This window comes from Scyliorhinus canicula, chromosome 18 (genome assembly GCF_902713615.1).
Source record: "Scyliorhinus canicula chromosome 18, sScyCan1.1, whole genome shotgun sequence".
Lineage (NCBI taxonomy): Eukaryota > Metazoa > Chordata > Chondrichthyes > Carcharhiniformes > Scyliorhinidae > Scyliorhinus > Scyliorhinus canicula.
The window spans coordinates 112,519,186-112,533,285 of record NC_052163.1 but is presented as its reverse complement, the minus strand read 5'-3'; the positions used below and the strand labels follow the sequence as shown (position 1 = coordinate 112,533,285).

Below are 14,100 nucleotides of genomic sequence, written 5' to 3'. Positions count from 1 at the left end.
ACATATCATGGATGTCTGTGTGTACCGTTAATACTGTACACAAATTGACTGCCACGTTACCCAGATTATAATGACTGCTCCTCAAAAATATTTCATTGGCTGGAAAACTCTATGGAACGCCCTGAAGTCGTAATAGGTGCTGTAGAAATGTGAGTTTTTCTTTAACAATATATGCAAAGCACAACTCATCTATCAAAGTAATCTCTGAGCAGAATAAATTCACTTCTCCGCATATTCTCACTGAACTTTCTACCTACACACCACCAGTATATTTTTTCGAAGGACTACATTGAAGATTATTTTCAAAGCAGACTCACCAGCATTCATTTGTGCTGCCATTCGAAAATGGGATTTACAAATGGTGAAAACTTAAATTCACGTTTTTGTCTTGGTGCCAACCAGATGGGTTGCTGAAGTGGTGAAAGGAGTCAAAGAAATGCATCTTTTTTCCAACATTGGTGCCAGTCGACATAGGATGTTTTCTACTGGAATTTTATGTTTTGAACTTGCCTTGCATATTTTGTTTTATTTCCATGTCACATTGAAAGCATTATCTGACTTTTCTTGTGGAGTCAGCAGAGACTGTGAGAAGACCAGAGACATTCATTGAGGATAACCAAGTTTTGGAATATTTTGCAAGCTCGTGAACCATTCAAAAACTCTATCCTTGGTTTATGTGTAAAGGCTAGTTTGGATGGTAGCTCTTTATAGTCAGCTACACATTCAGCTTTTAGCCAAAGGATAAATTAAGGCACATCAATGTGTTGGAAATGCAGCTACATAAACTTGCACCTCCACATATAAACCTACACAATTCTGTCTTTTGTGGCTCACAAAGGAGGAAAAAACTAGCTATGGAATCTGCGCTGCTGAATTTGGTTCTAGGTGAATGGATTACAAGTGGCCAGCATATCTTGGCCAGTATGATCCAGAGTACTTGGTCTAAAATTGGCTCTTTTCAAGCTGTTTTCCTCTACTTGAGCAAATGGGTTCATGTCAAAGCATTTCATATCTCCATTCACCATGCATCCTCAAGCCTAGTGGACAAAAGATGTGAGGCTCTCTCATTGTTTAGTATCTTGAGGAGGACAATGCATGTCCCCGTTGATAGGACAAATGTTTCCTGTTTTTCTTACTTGCATCTCTTGGATTATGTCGGATTTCCCAAAAGCAGTTAGTCAGGTGCATTTGTGGTTAAAAACCCATCATGTCTTTCTGATCTTTGTGGCGTTATCAGCATGCCCAAGTGATCTCTAATACCTTAGCTTTTACATGAGATATAGATTACAACTTTTTAAAAGCATTGTTTCAATTTTAATAAAAGAAAAGCTAAACACTTTTTTTCTTCCTTTCTTCCCCCTCTATCATTGAAGAAATGCTCAACTATGCACCCAGGCGATATCCCAGGGAATCTTATGAAGAAAATGCACAATACGATGGCCTTCCCTATGATGACTATGAATCTCCATCTCACAGATCGGAGAGATGGAGGAATATGCCCAGTCAGGCAGAAATGCCTTCTGAAGATAACAGTCGATATTATGATGATGCTTCCTATTCTGCCTCAGCAAGAAAGAATTTCTTGGAGCACCATGAGAGGGATGATCACCATTCACAGTATAACAAATTAAGGAGCCCTGCTGAATCTGGTGGGAATGGAGGGTTGTTTCGAAGACCAGCAAATTCCAATGGCAGTCCTATTAGGAGAGGATCTGGAATCTACAGAAGATCAGTGAGCCCTATTGAGTCCAGAAATCGGTCAGGATCATATAGAAGCCAAACGAGCCCAAATAATTGGCAGTCTCGGAGTTCAGCTAATGACTCCAGAGGTTACCAATTCTATAGGAGATCCCAAAGTCCCAATAGCAGAGATGGTCAAAGTTTATACAATAGATCCCAAAACCCTGTTGATAATACAGGACACTCAGAATCTCACAGACGATGCTGGAGCCCTGGTCATGAGACCAGGGATCAAGGATCTAATCCTAGATCTAGGAGCCCTGTTAAGGAACCTGATGCAGAGTTATACAAGTTATTGAGTAATGTTATTGATAATGCTCGGCGTTTGGCGGCTAGTAAGAATGATTCCTCACACACATCCTGGAGAGACCCATCCAGGGAATGCTCTCAAATGGATTCTTCCAATTACCAGACCACTACACCTACAGACGGGTTCCATGCAGCTGAGGATTATAACCCTCGCTTGAACCAACACAGTTCTACTCATAAATACACCGAAACTTCCAGAAGGGGTCATTCTTTTTCTAAAGTGCCTCCTAAAAATGTACGAGGGCCTTTGCTTAAGCGTCCAAAGGTTCAAGGACGACAGGGCCTTCTAGGCAGAGCTCCTGGCCTTCTTGGGACAGCGCCTGGCCTTCTAGGGGCTGCCCCTGGCCTTCTAGGGACTGCCCCTGGCCTTCTAGGGACAGCCCCTGGCCTTCTAGGGACAGCCCCTGGTCTTCTAGGAACAGCCCCTGCTGGTTTACTGGGGTCTTCTGTGTCCAGCATGCCAGTGACCACCTACAAAAATGTTTCCACAGACTCTTCTACTCATTTGCATTCATTGGGGAATATATCTGCTCTAGGTAGTCAAATGGAACTGGGACAGCAAATAATAAAATGGGCTGGTTTTCATAGTGTTGCTGCTGACCATTCCGTAAAACAGAATTTTGATCCCAACACGGATACCTATTCTAAGGTAGCAACGGCCTTCCAGTGCTTGATGGCAAAGCAGCATCAGGATATCTGTGATTCGACAGTAGCGGCACATTTAGGTCTCGCGTACCCTGTGATAGATAATGCTTTTGTGTCTCTGTTGATAAGGAAGAATGTCATTACGAGTAGGTTAGAGTTGGATGATATTGTGCATAAAGGAGAATCTCTTTTGCAAGAGATACAGAGCAAGCTGCTGGAATGCATAGGCCCACTTCTTGCAGTAAGCAATAATTATGAGCTGAGCTCTAAGGCGCAAAGCTCACAGATCCCTGACAAACATGCCAGTGAGCTAGAGCAGGCAATCATAGCTTGCCGCCAATCAATGGTGTTCATTGGGCAAATCTTTGCTTTTGTCAGCGAAGAAAGACGGAAAAATTTGTTGCAGAACACCGGGCTGATCTCAGTGGCTCCAAAATACGATTATTTCATGAATCTGGAAAGCAATCAGCTGTTTGGGAACAAATACATAAATGAGCTGAAGAACCGAGTGGAGCAAATCTACCTCCCTCCGTTACATAGCCAGGGTTCTTGTTCCAGTAAGTTCACAACAAAAGCAGAGGAACAATCTAAGAATGATGCTGCAATCAAGCCCTCAAGAAGTAAGTACTCAAAATTAATCTCTTGATAGTTTGTAATATTTTAAAACAGATGGATAGCTTGAATTAAATTTGCGATTAGAACACATTGTAGTTTAATCAAAAGGCTCGATTGATATTTTGAGTGTGACGTGACGTTATTGAAATGTTAAATATGACTTTAATATCAGACAACATAGTGAAGCCATTGATGTCAATGAATTGAGGCTGCAGCCCTCCTTTGTCCAGTTGCTGGCCTGGCTGGTACCCAATGCCTCCAGCAGTTGGCTACATTGATGCTTTTCAGTAGTCTGGGAGTGAGTCTTGCACCTTTCGTCTTGGTAGCAGAATCCCAAGTGCAACCTTGGCAAGGAGCAAGGTTGCTGTTTCAATTTGGCTCCAATCACCAGGAAAGCTGAAACATTTCCCTTCAAATTTCTATTGTGTGAGATTCCACTAAGAATTCCTGCTAGCTCGCCACCTTCCACAGAGATGGCTTGAACTGTTGTGTTTTTTTAAGTTTCCTCTTTGGTAGATGCCAAAGCCAGCAAGCAGACAGAGAAATGTTCCTCGGCATCAGACAGCAGCAATAGATGGAAGACAGAGAAAGGCTCAGCATCCACTGATGGCAGTGGCAGGAGCATTTCAGAGAAAGATGCAACAGTTGTTGAGAGCATCCACCCCCCAGAAGACACCGAGGTCAAGACCATTATCGATAAACTCGCTATGTTTGTAGCAGAGAAGGGTGAAGCAGCAGAGAAAGCAGTCATCCAGTTCAAGAAGGACGATGCCAATTATCGGTAAGGGCAACTACAAAATACACCAGACATTGGAAATCAGAAATATAAACACAAAATGTGAGAAATATTCAGCAGATGAAGCATCACCTATGGAGAGAAAATAATCAACATTTCAGATTGTGATATTCCATCAGAACAGTTCTGATGGTAATTGTTAACGTTAACTCTTTTTCTCTACACAGATGCTGGGTATTTCTGGCAGTCTGTGTTTTGATTGTAGAACATAAGAAATAGCAGGATGCATAAGCTAAATGCCCCCTTGAGTCTGCTTCTGTCATGCAGTAAGATCATGGCTGAACTTTAACATTCACTTCACTTTCCTGCCCCGTACCCCACACGCGTTCATTCTCTTGGTGTTCAAAAATCTATTAATTTTAATCCTCAATAAATGCAACTAGGCATCCACAGACCCCTCGGCTAGAGAATTCCAAAGTTTCAAAACCCTCTGAGACAAGCGAATCACGTTAAAGGTCAGAGAAGCTAATTTGTCCAAAACATTGCCCCCCTTTTAAAATAACCCGTTTAAAATAAATGATCTTGTCAGGCTAGGTCCCTCTTTGAGCCAGGCTACTCATAAGACCATTAGACATAGGAGAAGAATTAGGCGACTTGGCCCATCGAGTCTGCTCTGCCATTCAATCGTGGTTGATATTTTTCTCATCCCATTCTCCTGCCTACTCTCCATAACCCCTGATCCCCTTATTAATCAAAACTATCTATCTCTGTCTTAAAAATGATTTGGCCTCCACAGCCTTCTGCAGCAAAGAGTTCCACAGATTCACCATCCTCTGGCTGAAGAAATTCTCCTCATCTCTGTTTTAAAGGTTCATTCCTTTATTTTTTTTATTGTTTTTATTAAGGTTTTTCTCAAACAGAATTTTTACATAACCAGTGGGGGAAAAAAAAGAATAATTAACAAAACAAGGTGGCTATTTTCATTATACACAAAGAGAATATACATTAAATGAACCGTTCCCCAACCCCCCACCCCTCCATGGATTGCTGCTGCTGCTGACATTTTAACGCTCGCCTAGAAAGTCAAGGAACGGCTGCCACCACCGGGCGAACCCCAGCAAGGTCAGTCTCATGGCAAACTTTATTCTCTCAAGACTAAGAAACCCAGCCATGTCACTAAACCAGGTCTCCACACTCTGGGGTATCGCGTCTCCACATTAACAAGATCTGTCTCCGGGCTACCAGGGGGGCAAAGGCCAGGACGTCGGCCTCCTTCGCTTCCTGCACTCCCGGATCTTCCGGCACCCCAAATATCGCTATCTGCGGACTCGGCTTTACCCGAGCGTCCAAGACCTTGGACATAGCCTTTGCAAAGCTCTGCCAGAATTCTTTAAGCGCCGGGCATGCCCAGAACATATGGACATGGTTTGCTGGGCTTCCTGAACATCTCGCACATCTGTCATCAACCCCAAAGAGCTTGCTCATTCTCGTCGTCGTCATGTGTGCCTGATGTACCACCTTAAACTGAATTAAGCTGAACCGGCACACGATGAGGAATTCATCCTGCCTAGGGCATCAGCCCACAGGCCCTCATCCAGCTCCACACCCAGCTCCTCCTTCCACTTGCCCTTCAGTTCCTCCACTGGAGCCTCCTGCAGTTCTTGGTAAATGTCCGAAACCTTCCCCTCCCCTACCCAGATGCCAGAGACCACCCTGTCCTGTATCCTGCAAGGGGGTAGCAACGGAAATGTCCCCACCTGTTTTTTGAGAAAGGCGCGGACTTGGAGGTATCAGAAGGTGTTTCCAGGGGGCAGACTGAATTTCTCCACCAGTGCCTTCAAGCTAGGGAAAGTCCCATCTATGAACAGGTCCCCCATCCTTTTGATGCCTGCCCTGTGCCAACTTTGAAACCCTCCATCTATCTTGCCCTGGTCAGTTCTATGATTATTCCGTATCGGGGTCCAAACTGAGGCCCCCTCCTCCTTCCTGTACCTTCTCCACTCACCCCAGACCCTCAGTGCCGCCGTCACCACCGGGCTCGTGGTGTATCGTGCCGGCGAGAACGGCAGCGTGCCATTACCAGTGCCCCTAGGCTGGTGCCGTTGCATGACTGTGCCTCCAGCCACCCCCATGCCGGCCCCTCCTCCATTACCCATTTCCTAATCATGGCTACATTAGCCGCCCAGGAGTAGCTACAGAGGTTCGGTAGCGCCACACACACATGCGCGCACACACACACACACCCCCGACTGCGCTCTAAAAACAGCCTTTTAACTCACGGCACTGGAAAACGAACAGGAATCTGGGGAGGTCCGTCATTTTCACAGTCTGCACCCATCCCGCCAGGGAAAGCGGGAGCATGTCCCACCTTTTAAAGTCTCCCTCCATCTGCTCTACAAGTCGAGATAGTTGAGCCTGTGTAGGGCATCCCAATTCCTAGCCACCTGTATACCCAGGTACCGAAAGCTCCTCTCCACCAACTTGAGCGGGAGTTCTCCCAGTCTCTTCTCCTGACCCCAAGTGTGATTCACGAAAAGCTCACTTTTCTCCATGTTCAACTTGTACCCCGAGAAACCCCCGAAGTCCCTTAAGATCTGCATGACCTCCCCCATCCCCTCTAGCAGGTCCAAAATATACAGGAGCAGGTCGTCTGCGTAGAGCGAAACCCGCCCCCCGAACCAGCTCCTAGAAGCCCTCAGCGCTATGGCCAACGGCTCAATTGCAAGGGCAAATAGTAGCGGGGATAGGGGGCCCCCCTGTCTCGTCCCTCGGTGTAGCCGAAAATACTCCAACCTCAGCCGGTTCGTAGACACACTTGCTACAGGGACCTGATACAGTAGTTTGATCCACCCTATGAATCCCTCACCAAATCCAAACCTACTTAACGCTTCCCACAGGTAGTCCCATTCCACCCGGCCAAAGGCTTTCTCTGCATCCATTGCAGCCACTACTTCTGCGTCCCCTCCTTCTGAGGGCATCATGATTATGTTTCGGAGATCCTCATATTTGAGTTCAGTTGCCTGCCCTTGACGAAGCCTGTCTGATTCTCATCAATCACTCCCAGGACACAGTCCTCTATTCTATCAGCCAAAATCTTGGCCAGCAGTTTGGCATCTACGTTTAGGAGCGATATCAGCCTGTAGGACCCACATTGTAGCGGAACCTTCTCCCCTTGAGGATGAGCGAGATCAAGGCCCGCGACATCGTCGGGTGGAGGGCTCCTCTCTCCTTAGCCTCATTTAAAGGTTCTTAGCAGGAGTGGGCTCAGCAGCTCCGAGAATTTCTTGTAGAATTCTACAGAGTAGCCGTCCGGTCCCGGTGCCTTGACCGACTGCATACTATCCAGGCCCTTAACTATCTCCTCCAACTCATTTGGGACCCCCAATCCCTCTACCAGATCATCGTCCACCCTTGGGAACCTCAATTGATCCATAAATTGCTTCATCCCTTCCCCTCCCACTGGGAGTTCTGACTCGTACAGCTTACAATAAAATTCCTTGAAGACTTTGTTGATCTTCTCTGGGCCCAAGACCGTGTTACCTGCCTTATCCCTAACTCCCCCAATTTGCCTGGCCGCATCTCTCCTGCGAAGTTGGTGTGCCAACATCCTACCAGCTATTCCCCCATACTCGTAGACTGCCCCTTTCACCTTCCTCAGCTGCGCCTCTGCCTTCCCTGTGGTCAACAGATCAAACTGCGCCTACAGTCTCCGGCGCTCCTTTAGCAGCCCCACCTCAGGGGGTCTCCGCATTCTTCCTGTCTACTCTGAGTATCTCTCCCACTAGCCTCTCCCTCTCCGCCCTCTCCCTCTTCTCTCTATAGGACCTAATATAAATTAACTCCCCTCTGATAACTGCCTTCATAGCCTCCCAGACGTAGTCGCTGTTACCTCCCCTGTATCGTTTGTTGTCACATAGTTTTGGATGCTCCTCCTTATCCGCCCACAGACCTCTTCATCTGCTAGCAGTCCTACGTCCAGTCTCCAGAGAGGGCGCTGCCCTCCCTCTGCCTCTAGTCGCAGGTCCACCCAGTGCGGGGCATGGTCTGAGACCGCAATGGCCGAATACTCGACCCCCTCCACCCTTGGGATTAATGCCCTGCTCAACACAAAAAATTAAAACCGAGAGTACACTTTGTGAACTTGGGAGAAAAGAGAAAACTCCTTTGCCCTTGGCCGAGCCCCCCAGTCCCATTATCAAATTATTTGACTCCAAGTCCGGGATTTTACCTAGCATGCGCCTCATGAATTCCACGTCATCCCAGTTCGGGGCATAGATGTTCACCAGCACCACCCAGGCCCCCTGCAGTTTACCACTCACCATAATGTACCTGCACCCCCTTGTCCGCCACAATACTCCCTGCCTCGAATGCCACCAGTTTGCTAACCAGAATTGCCACCCCTCTGGTCTTCGGGTCCAGCCCCGAATGGAACACCTGGCCCACCCATCCCCTCCTCAGTCTCGTTTGGTCAGCGAGTTTTAAATGCGTCTCCTGTAGCATGGCTACGTCTGCCGTTAATCCCCTTAAGTGCGAGAACACTCCTTGACCGGCCCGTTTAGACCTCTCGCATTACACGCGTCACACACGCACGCACGCACACACCCCACACACACACACCCACACACACCCGGTAGCATGGTGGTTAGCATAAATGCTTCACAGCTCCAGGGTCCCAGGTTCGGTTCCCGGCTGGGTCACTGTCTGTGCGGAGTCTGCACGTCCTCCCCGTGTGTGCGTGGGTTTCCTCCGGGTGCTCCGGTTTCCTCCCACAGTCCAAAGATGTGCGGGTTAGGTGGATTGGCCATGCTAAATTGCCCGTAGTGTCCTAAAAAGTAAGGTAATGGGGGGGGGGGTTGTTGGGTTACGGGTATAGGGTGGATACGTGGGTTTGAGTAGGGTGATCATTGCTCGGCACAACATTGAGGGCCGAAGGGCCTGTTCTGTGCTGTACTGTTCTATGTTCTATGTTCACACACCCCACACACACACACCCCCCACACACACCACACACCAGCCGGACATGGCCGCTACCGGAAGTCTAAGGTCTGAGATTGTGTCCTCCTCCTCTGGACCCTTTCCAAAGCCAGCACATCCTTCCTGAGATACGGGCGCAAAACTGCTCACAATACTCCAAAGGGGCTCAGACCAGAGCCTTATACAGCCTCAAAAGTACATCCGTGGTCTTGTATTCTAGCCCTCTCAACATGAGTGCTAACAGTGCATGTGCCTTCCTAACTGCTGCTTGAACCTGCACGTTAATCTTAAGAGAATCGTGAACAAGGGCTCCCAAGTCCCTTTGTGCTTCTGATTTCCTAAGCATTTGCCTATTTTCAAAGTAGTCCATGCATCCATTTCTTCTTCCAAAGTGCATAACCTCACACTTTTCCACATTGTATTCCATTTGCCACTTCTTTGCCCACTCTCCTCGCCTGCCAAGTCCTCCTGCAGACTGCCTGCTTCCTCAATACTACCTGAACTTCTACAGATCTTTGTATCATCTGCAAACTTAGCAACAGTATCTTCCGTTCCTTCTTCCAAATCATTAATTTTTTATTTTTTTTTTAAATTTAGATTACCCAATTAATTTTTTCCAATTAAGGGGCAATTTAGCCTGGCCAATCCACCTACTCTGCACATTTTTGGGTTGTGGGGGCGAAACCCACGCAGACACGGGGAGAATTTGCAAACTCCACACGGACAGTGACCCAGAGCCGGGATCGAACCTGGGACCTCAGCGCCGTGAGGCGGTTGTGCTATCCACTAGACCACTGTGCTGCCCCTTCCAAATCATTAATGTATATTGTGAAAAGTTGTGGTTCCAACACCGACCCCTGAGACACACGACTAGTCACCGGCAGCCATCCTGAAAAAGACCCTTTATCCCCACTCTCTGCTTTCTGCCAGTCAGCCAATCCTCTATCCATACCAGGACCTTACCCTGAACACCATGGGCTCTTAACTTATTTAACAGTCTCCGATGCGGCACCTTGTCAAAGGCCTTCTGGAAATCTAAATAAATCACGTCCACTGGTTCTCCTTTGTCTGATTTCCTTGTTACCTCCTCAAAGAACTCTAACAGATTTGTCAGACATGACCACCTCTTGATGAAGCCGTGCTAACTCAGTCTTATTTTATCATGCACTTCCAAGTACTCCGCAATTTCATCTTTAATAATGGACTCTAAAATCGTACCAATGACCAAAGTCTGGCTAACCGGCCTATAATTTTCCATCTTTGCCTCCCCGCCTTCTGAAACTGCGGTTTTACATTAGCCACTTTCCAGTCCTCTGGGACCCTTTCTGCCTCCAGTGATTCCTGAAAGATCATCACCAAAGCCTCCACAATTTCCTCAGCTGTCTCTTTTAGAACCCTGGGGTGTAGTCCATCCAGTCCAGGTGATTTATCCACCTTCAGACCTTTCAGTTTCCCCAGAACCTTCTCCTCAGTGATGGTCACTGCACTCACCTCTGCCCCCTAATTCCCCTAGACCTCTGGCATCCCACTGGTGTCTTCCACTGTGAAGACTGATGCAAAGTAACTATTTAGTTCCCCTAGGTATTACTTTGTTTCGTATTATTACTTCTCCAGCCACATTTTCCAGTGGACCAATGTCTATTTTTGCTTCTCTCTTACCTTTTATATATTGAAAAAAACTCTTCCGATCTTCTTTTGTTTATTTATTTTTCATAAATTTAGAATACCAATTCATTTTTTTCAATTAAGGGGCAATTTAGCGTGGCCAATCCACCTACCCTGCACATCTTTGGGTTGTGAGGGTGAAACCCACACAAACATGGGGAGAATGTGCAAACTCCACATGGACAGTGACCCTGAGCCGGGATCGAACCTGGGACCTCGGCGCCATGAGGCAGCAATGCTAAACAGTGCGCCACCGTGCTGGCCTTATCTTCCTTTATATTACTAGCTAGCTTGCACTCATATTTCATCTTCTCCCCCCACTTATTGCTTTTTTAGTTGTCCTCTGCTCGCTTGTAAAGGCTTCCAAATCCTCTGGCTTCCCACTAATACTCGCCACTTTATATGCTTTTTCTTTTGCTTTTATGCTGTCCTTGACTTCTCTCATCAGCCATCGATGCCTTGTCCTCCCTTTAGCATGTTTCCTCCTCCTTGCGATGAATTTCTGTTGTGCCTCCCGAATAACTCCCAAAACACCTGCCATTGCTGTTCCACTAACTTCCCTGCTAGGCTCCTTTTCCAATCAAGCCTGGCCTGCTCCCCCTCATGTCTTTTGTAGTTATCCTTATTTAATTGTAATACTGTTACATCTAATTGCAGCTTCTCCCACTCAAACTGCAGGGTAAATTCTATCATATTGTGGTCACCACTCCCTAAGGGTTCCTTCACCTTACGTTCCCTAATCATGTCTGCCTCATTACACATCACCAAATCCAGAATTGCTTGTTCCCTAGTCGGCTCCGTCACAATCTGCTCCAAAAAACTCTCTTAGACTTCCCACAAATTCCTTTTCTTGGGATCCACTACCAACCTGATTTTCCTAGTCCACTGCACATTAAAGTCCCCCGTGATTATTGTAATATTGCTTTTTTTACATTCCTTTTCTATTTCCTAATTTATTTTCTGCCCAATATCCTGACTACTGCTAGGGGGCCTGTACATAACTCCCATCAGGGTCTTGTTACCTTTGCGATTCCTCAACTCTACCCACAGAGATTCTGATCCAATATCACTCCCTGCTCTCGATTTAACTTCATTCCTTACTAACAATGCCCGGCCCCTTTGCCCATCTGCCTGTCCTTTTGATAGGACACATATCCTTGGATGTTTAGATCCCAGCCCTGATCCCCTTGCAGTCACGTCTCTGTGATGCCTAGAACATTGTACCGGCCAATTTCAATGTGTGCAACAAGCTCATTTACCTTGTTCGCATACTGCTTGCATTTAGGTACAACACCCTCAATCCTGCATTGACCACCTGCCTTCGTACACTTTATTGCTCTGCCTGAGGGTAATGTTGTTCTCTTATTTTGGTCCTCTATTTCCCCTTCAGTTATTACACCCATTCTGGTTCCCACCCCACTGTCATACTAGTTTAAATCCTCCCATGGGGTACCCTATGCTGTCAAATAGAGATCATGTATTAAAAATGCAGTCTTAAAGGCAGCACAGTGGGTTAGCACTGCTGCCTTACGGCGCCAAGGTTCCAGGTTCGATCCCGACTCTGGGTCACTGTCCGTGTGGAGTCTGCACATTCTCCCCGTGTTTGCGTGGGTTTTGATCCCACAACTCAAAGATGTGCAGGGTAGGTGGTTTGGCCATGCTAAATTGCCCCTTAATTGAAAAAAATGAATTGGGTACTGTAAATTTATTTTTAAAATGCAGTCTTATAGCCCATTTTCATGATTGAATATACTAACGACAGTCACATAATAACAGCCACTTGAACCAAGTACTGAAGAGCTGTGGGTGCTCAGGAGATGTACCACAGTGAGTATTATTAGCAGCTTCAGAAGGGGTGGATGAATTAATGATGTTAGCTATGTCCTCTGTGCCGGCATTGGCTGATAGCTGCCCACTCTCTTGACTATAGATAATGCCTGGCCCAGGAAACAGTGAGGAACATAGAAAAGGGAGACTTATCGACTAACATTTGTTTGAAAAAAAAATTATTTTAAAGGTTTTTGCTTGACACAAGAAGCAACGAATACAGGTATTACAAGTATAAAGTGGCACAGTACTCTAGAGAAAACACCTGCCAGTCAAGCAAATCCGGTGCTGCAGAGAACCAAGGGTCAGAATGTAAAACACCCACGGACAATACGCCAAGTGCACTCCAAAAAGAGTTCCTGATACAAGTTGAGAGTTCAAAAACTTGTCCAGCTACAGAAAAAGGTAGGGATAACATAACTGTTCCGAGGAATAAAGTGACCGTGGCGTGTTTGTCCATAGATCTCTGAAGGCGGGAGGGCAGGTTAGCAGGGTGGTGAAAAAGGCATATGGGATGCATAGATTGCAAAAGCAGGGAGGTCATGTTGGAGCTGTGTAGAACTTTGGTGAGGCCACAGCTGGAGTACTGTGTGCAATTCTGATTGCCACATTATACGAAGGATGTGATTGCACTGGAGAGGATGCAGAGGAGATTCACCAGGATGTTGCCTGGGTGGAATATTTTAAGTTATGAAGAGAGGTTGGATAGGCTTGGGTTGTTTTCATTGGAGCAGAGAAGACTGAGGGGCGACCTGATCGAGATGTACAAGATTATGAGGGTCATGGACAGGGTGGATAGGGAGCAGCTGTTCCCTTTAGTTGAAGGGTCAGCCACTAGTGGACACAAGTTCAAGATGAGGGGCAGGAGGTTTAGGGCAGATGTGAGACCAACGTTTTTACCCAGAGGATGGTGACGGTCTAGGATGCATTGCCTGAGAGGATGGTAGAGGTGGGTTACCTCGCATCCTTTAAAGAGTACCTGGATGTGCACTTGGCACATCAAAACATTCAAGGATATGGGCCAAGTGCTGGCAAATGGGATTAGGTAGGTAGTCAGGTGATTTGCATGCATTGGTACAGATTCGATGGTCCAAAGGTCATGTGTAAAAGCATTATATAGATTCAGGTTTTAGCTGTTGGCCATTAGGTTTTGACTGTTCAACAAGTCAGGTTAAATTCCCACTGACCTATTGAGCCAAGGCTGACCTGTAACATGGGTCAGCTTAGTCGCCGATTTAAACCTAATTAAAAGGTCTATTATTGCATTCTGATTAATCTATTTAATCAGTTGATTATAATTGCAGGGCAAACAATGGAGAACAAGTTTAAGGTTTCTGTAGAGGCAGGATATTGGCTTGGTGCCAAATCAAAACAGAATTATAATTACTGCGTGCTGAGTGAAACTATCTGTAAAGGTAAAGTAAAAACGTCGTACTGCTGTATAAATAAATGAGCTCATTAGTAATAAAAGGCAAAATTATTGATTAGGAATAAGTCAGCTCCATTCTCATTATATGAAGTTGTATTTTAACAATTATATGGTGATATACAGAGTTTGTGAATTGTCACATAGAGGGAGTAAAGAGAAT

General features: G+C 46.2%; 1 protein-coding gene across 1 annotated transcript in view; it reads left to right on the top strand.

Moving 5' to 3' along the window:
* LOC119953711 (SURP and G-patch domain-containing protein 2-like) overlaps window positions 1–14,100 on the top strand; it is a 31,599-nt gene that overhangs the window by 5,275 nt on the left and 12,224 nt on the right. Inside the window, exons 2-4 of the mRNA XM_038778260.1 lie at window positions 1,374–3,314; window positions 3,811–4,090; window positions 12,702–12,916. Coding sequence (XP_038634188.1) covers window positions 1,374–3,314; window positions 3,811–4,090; window positions 12,702–12,916 — 2,436 coding nt within the window. The remainder of the gene's footprint in view (window positions 1–1,373; window positions 3,315–3,810; window positions 4,091–12,701; window positions 12,917–14,100) is intronic.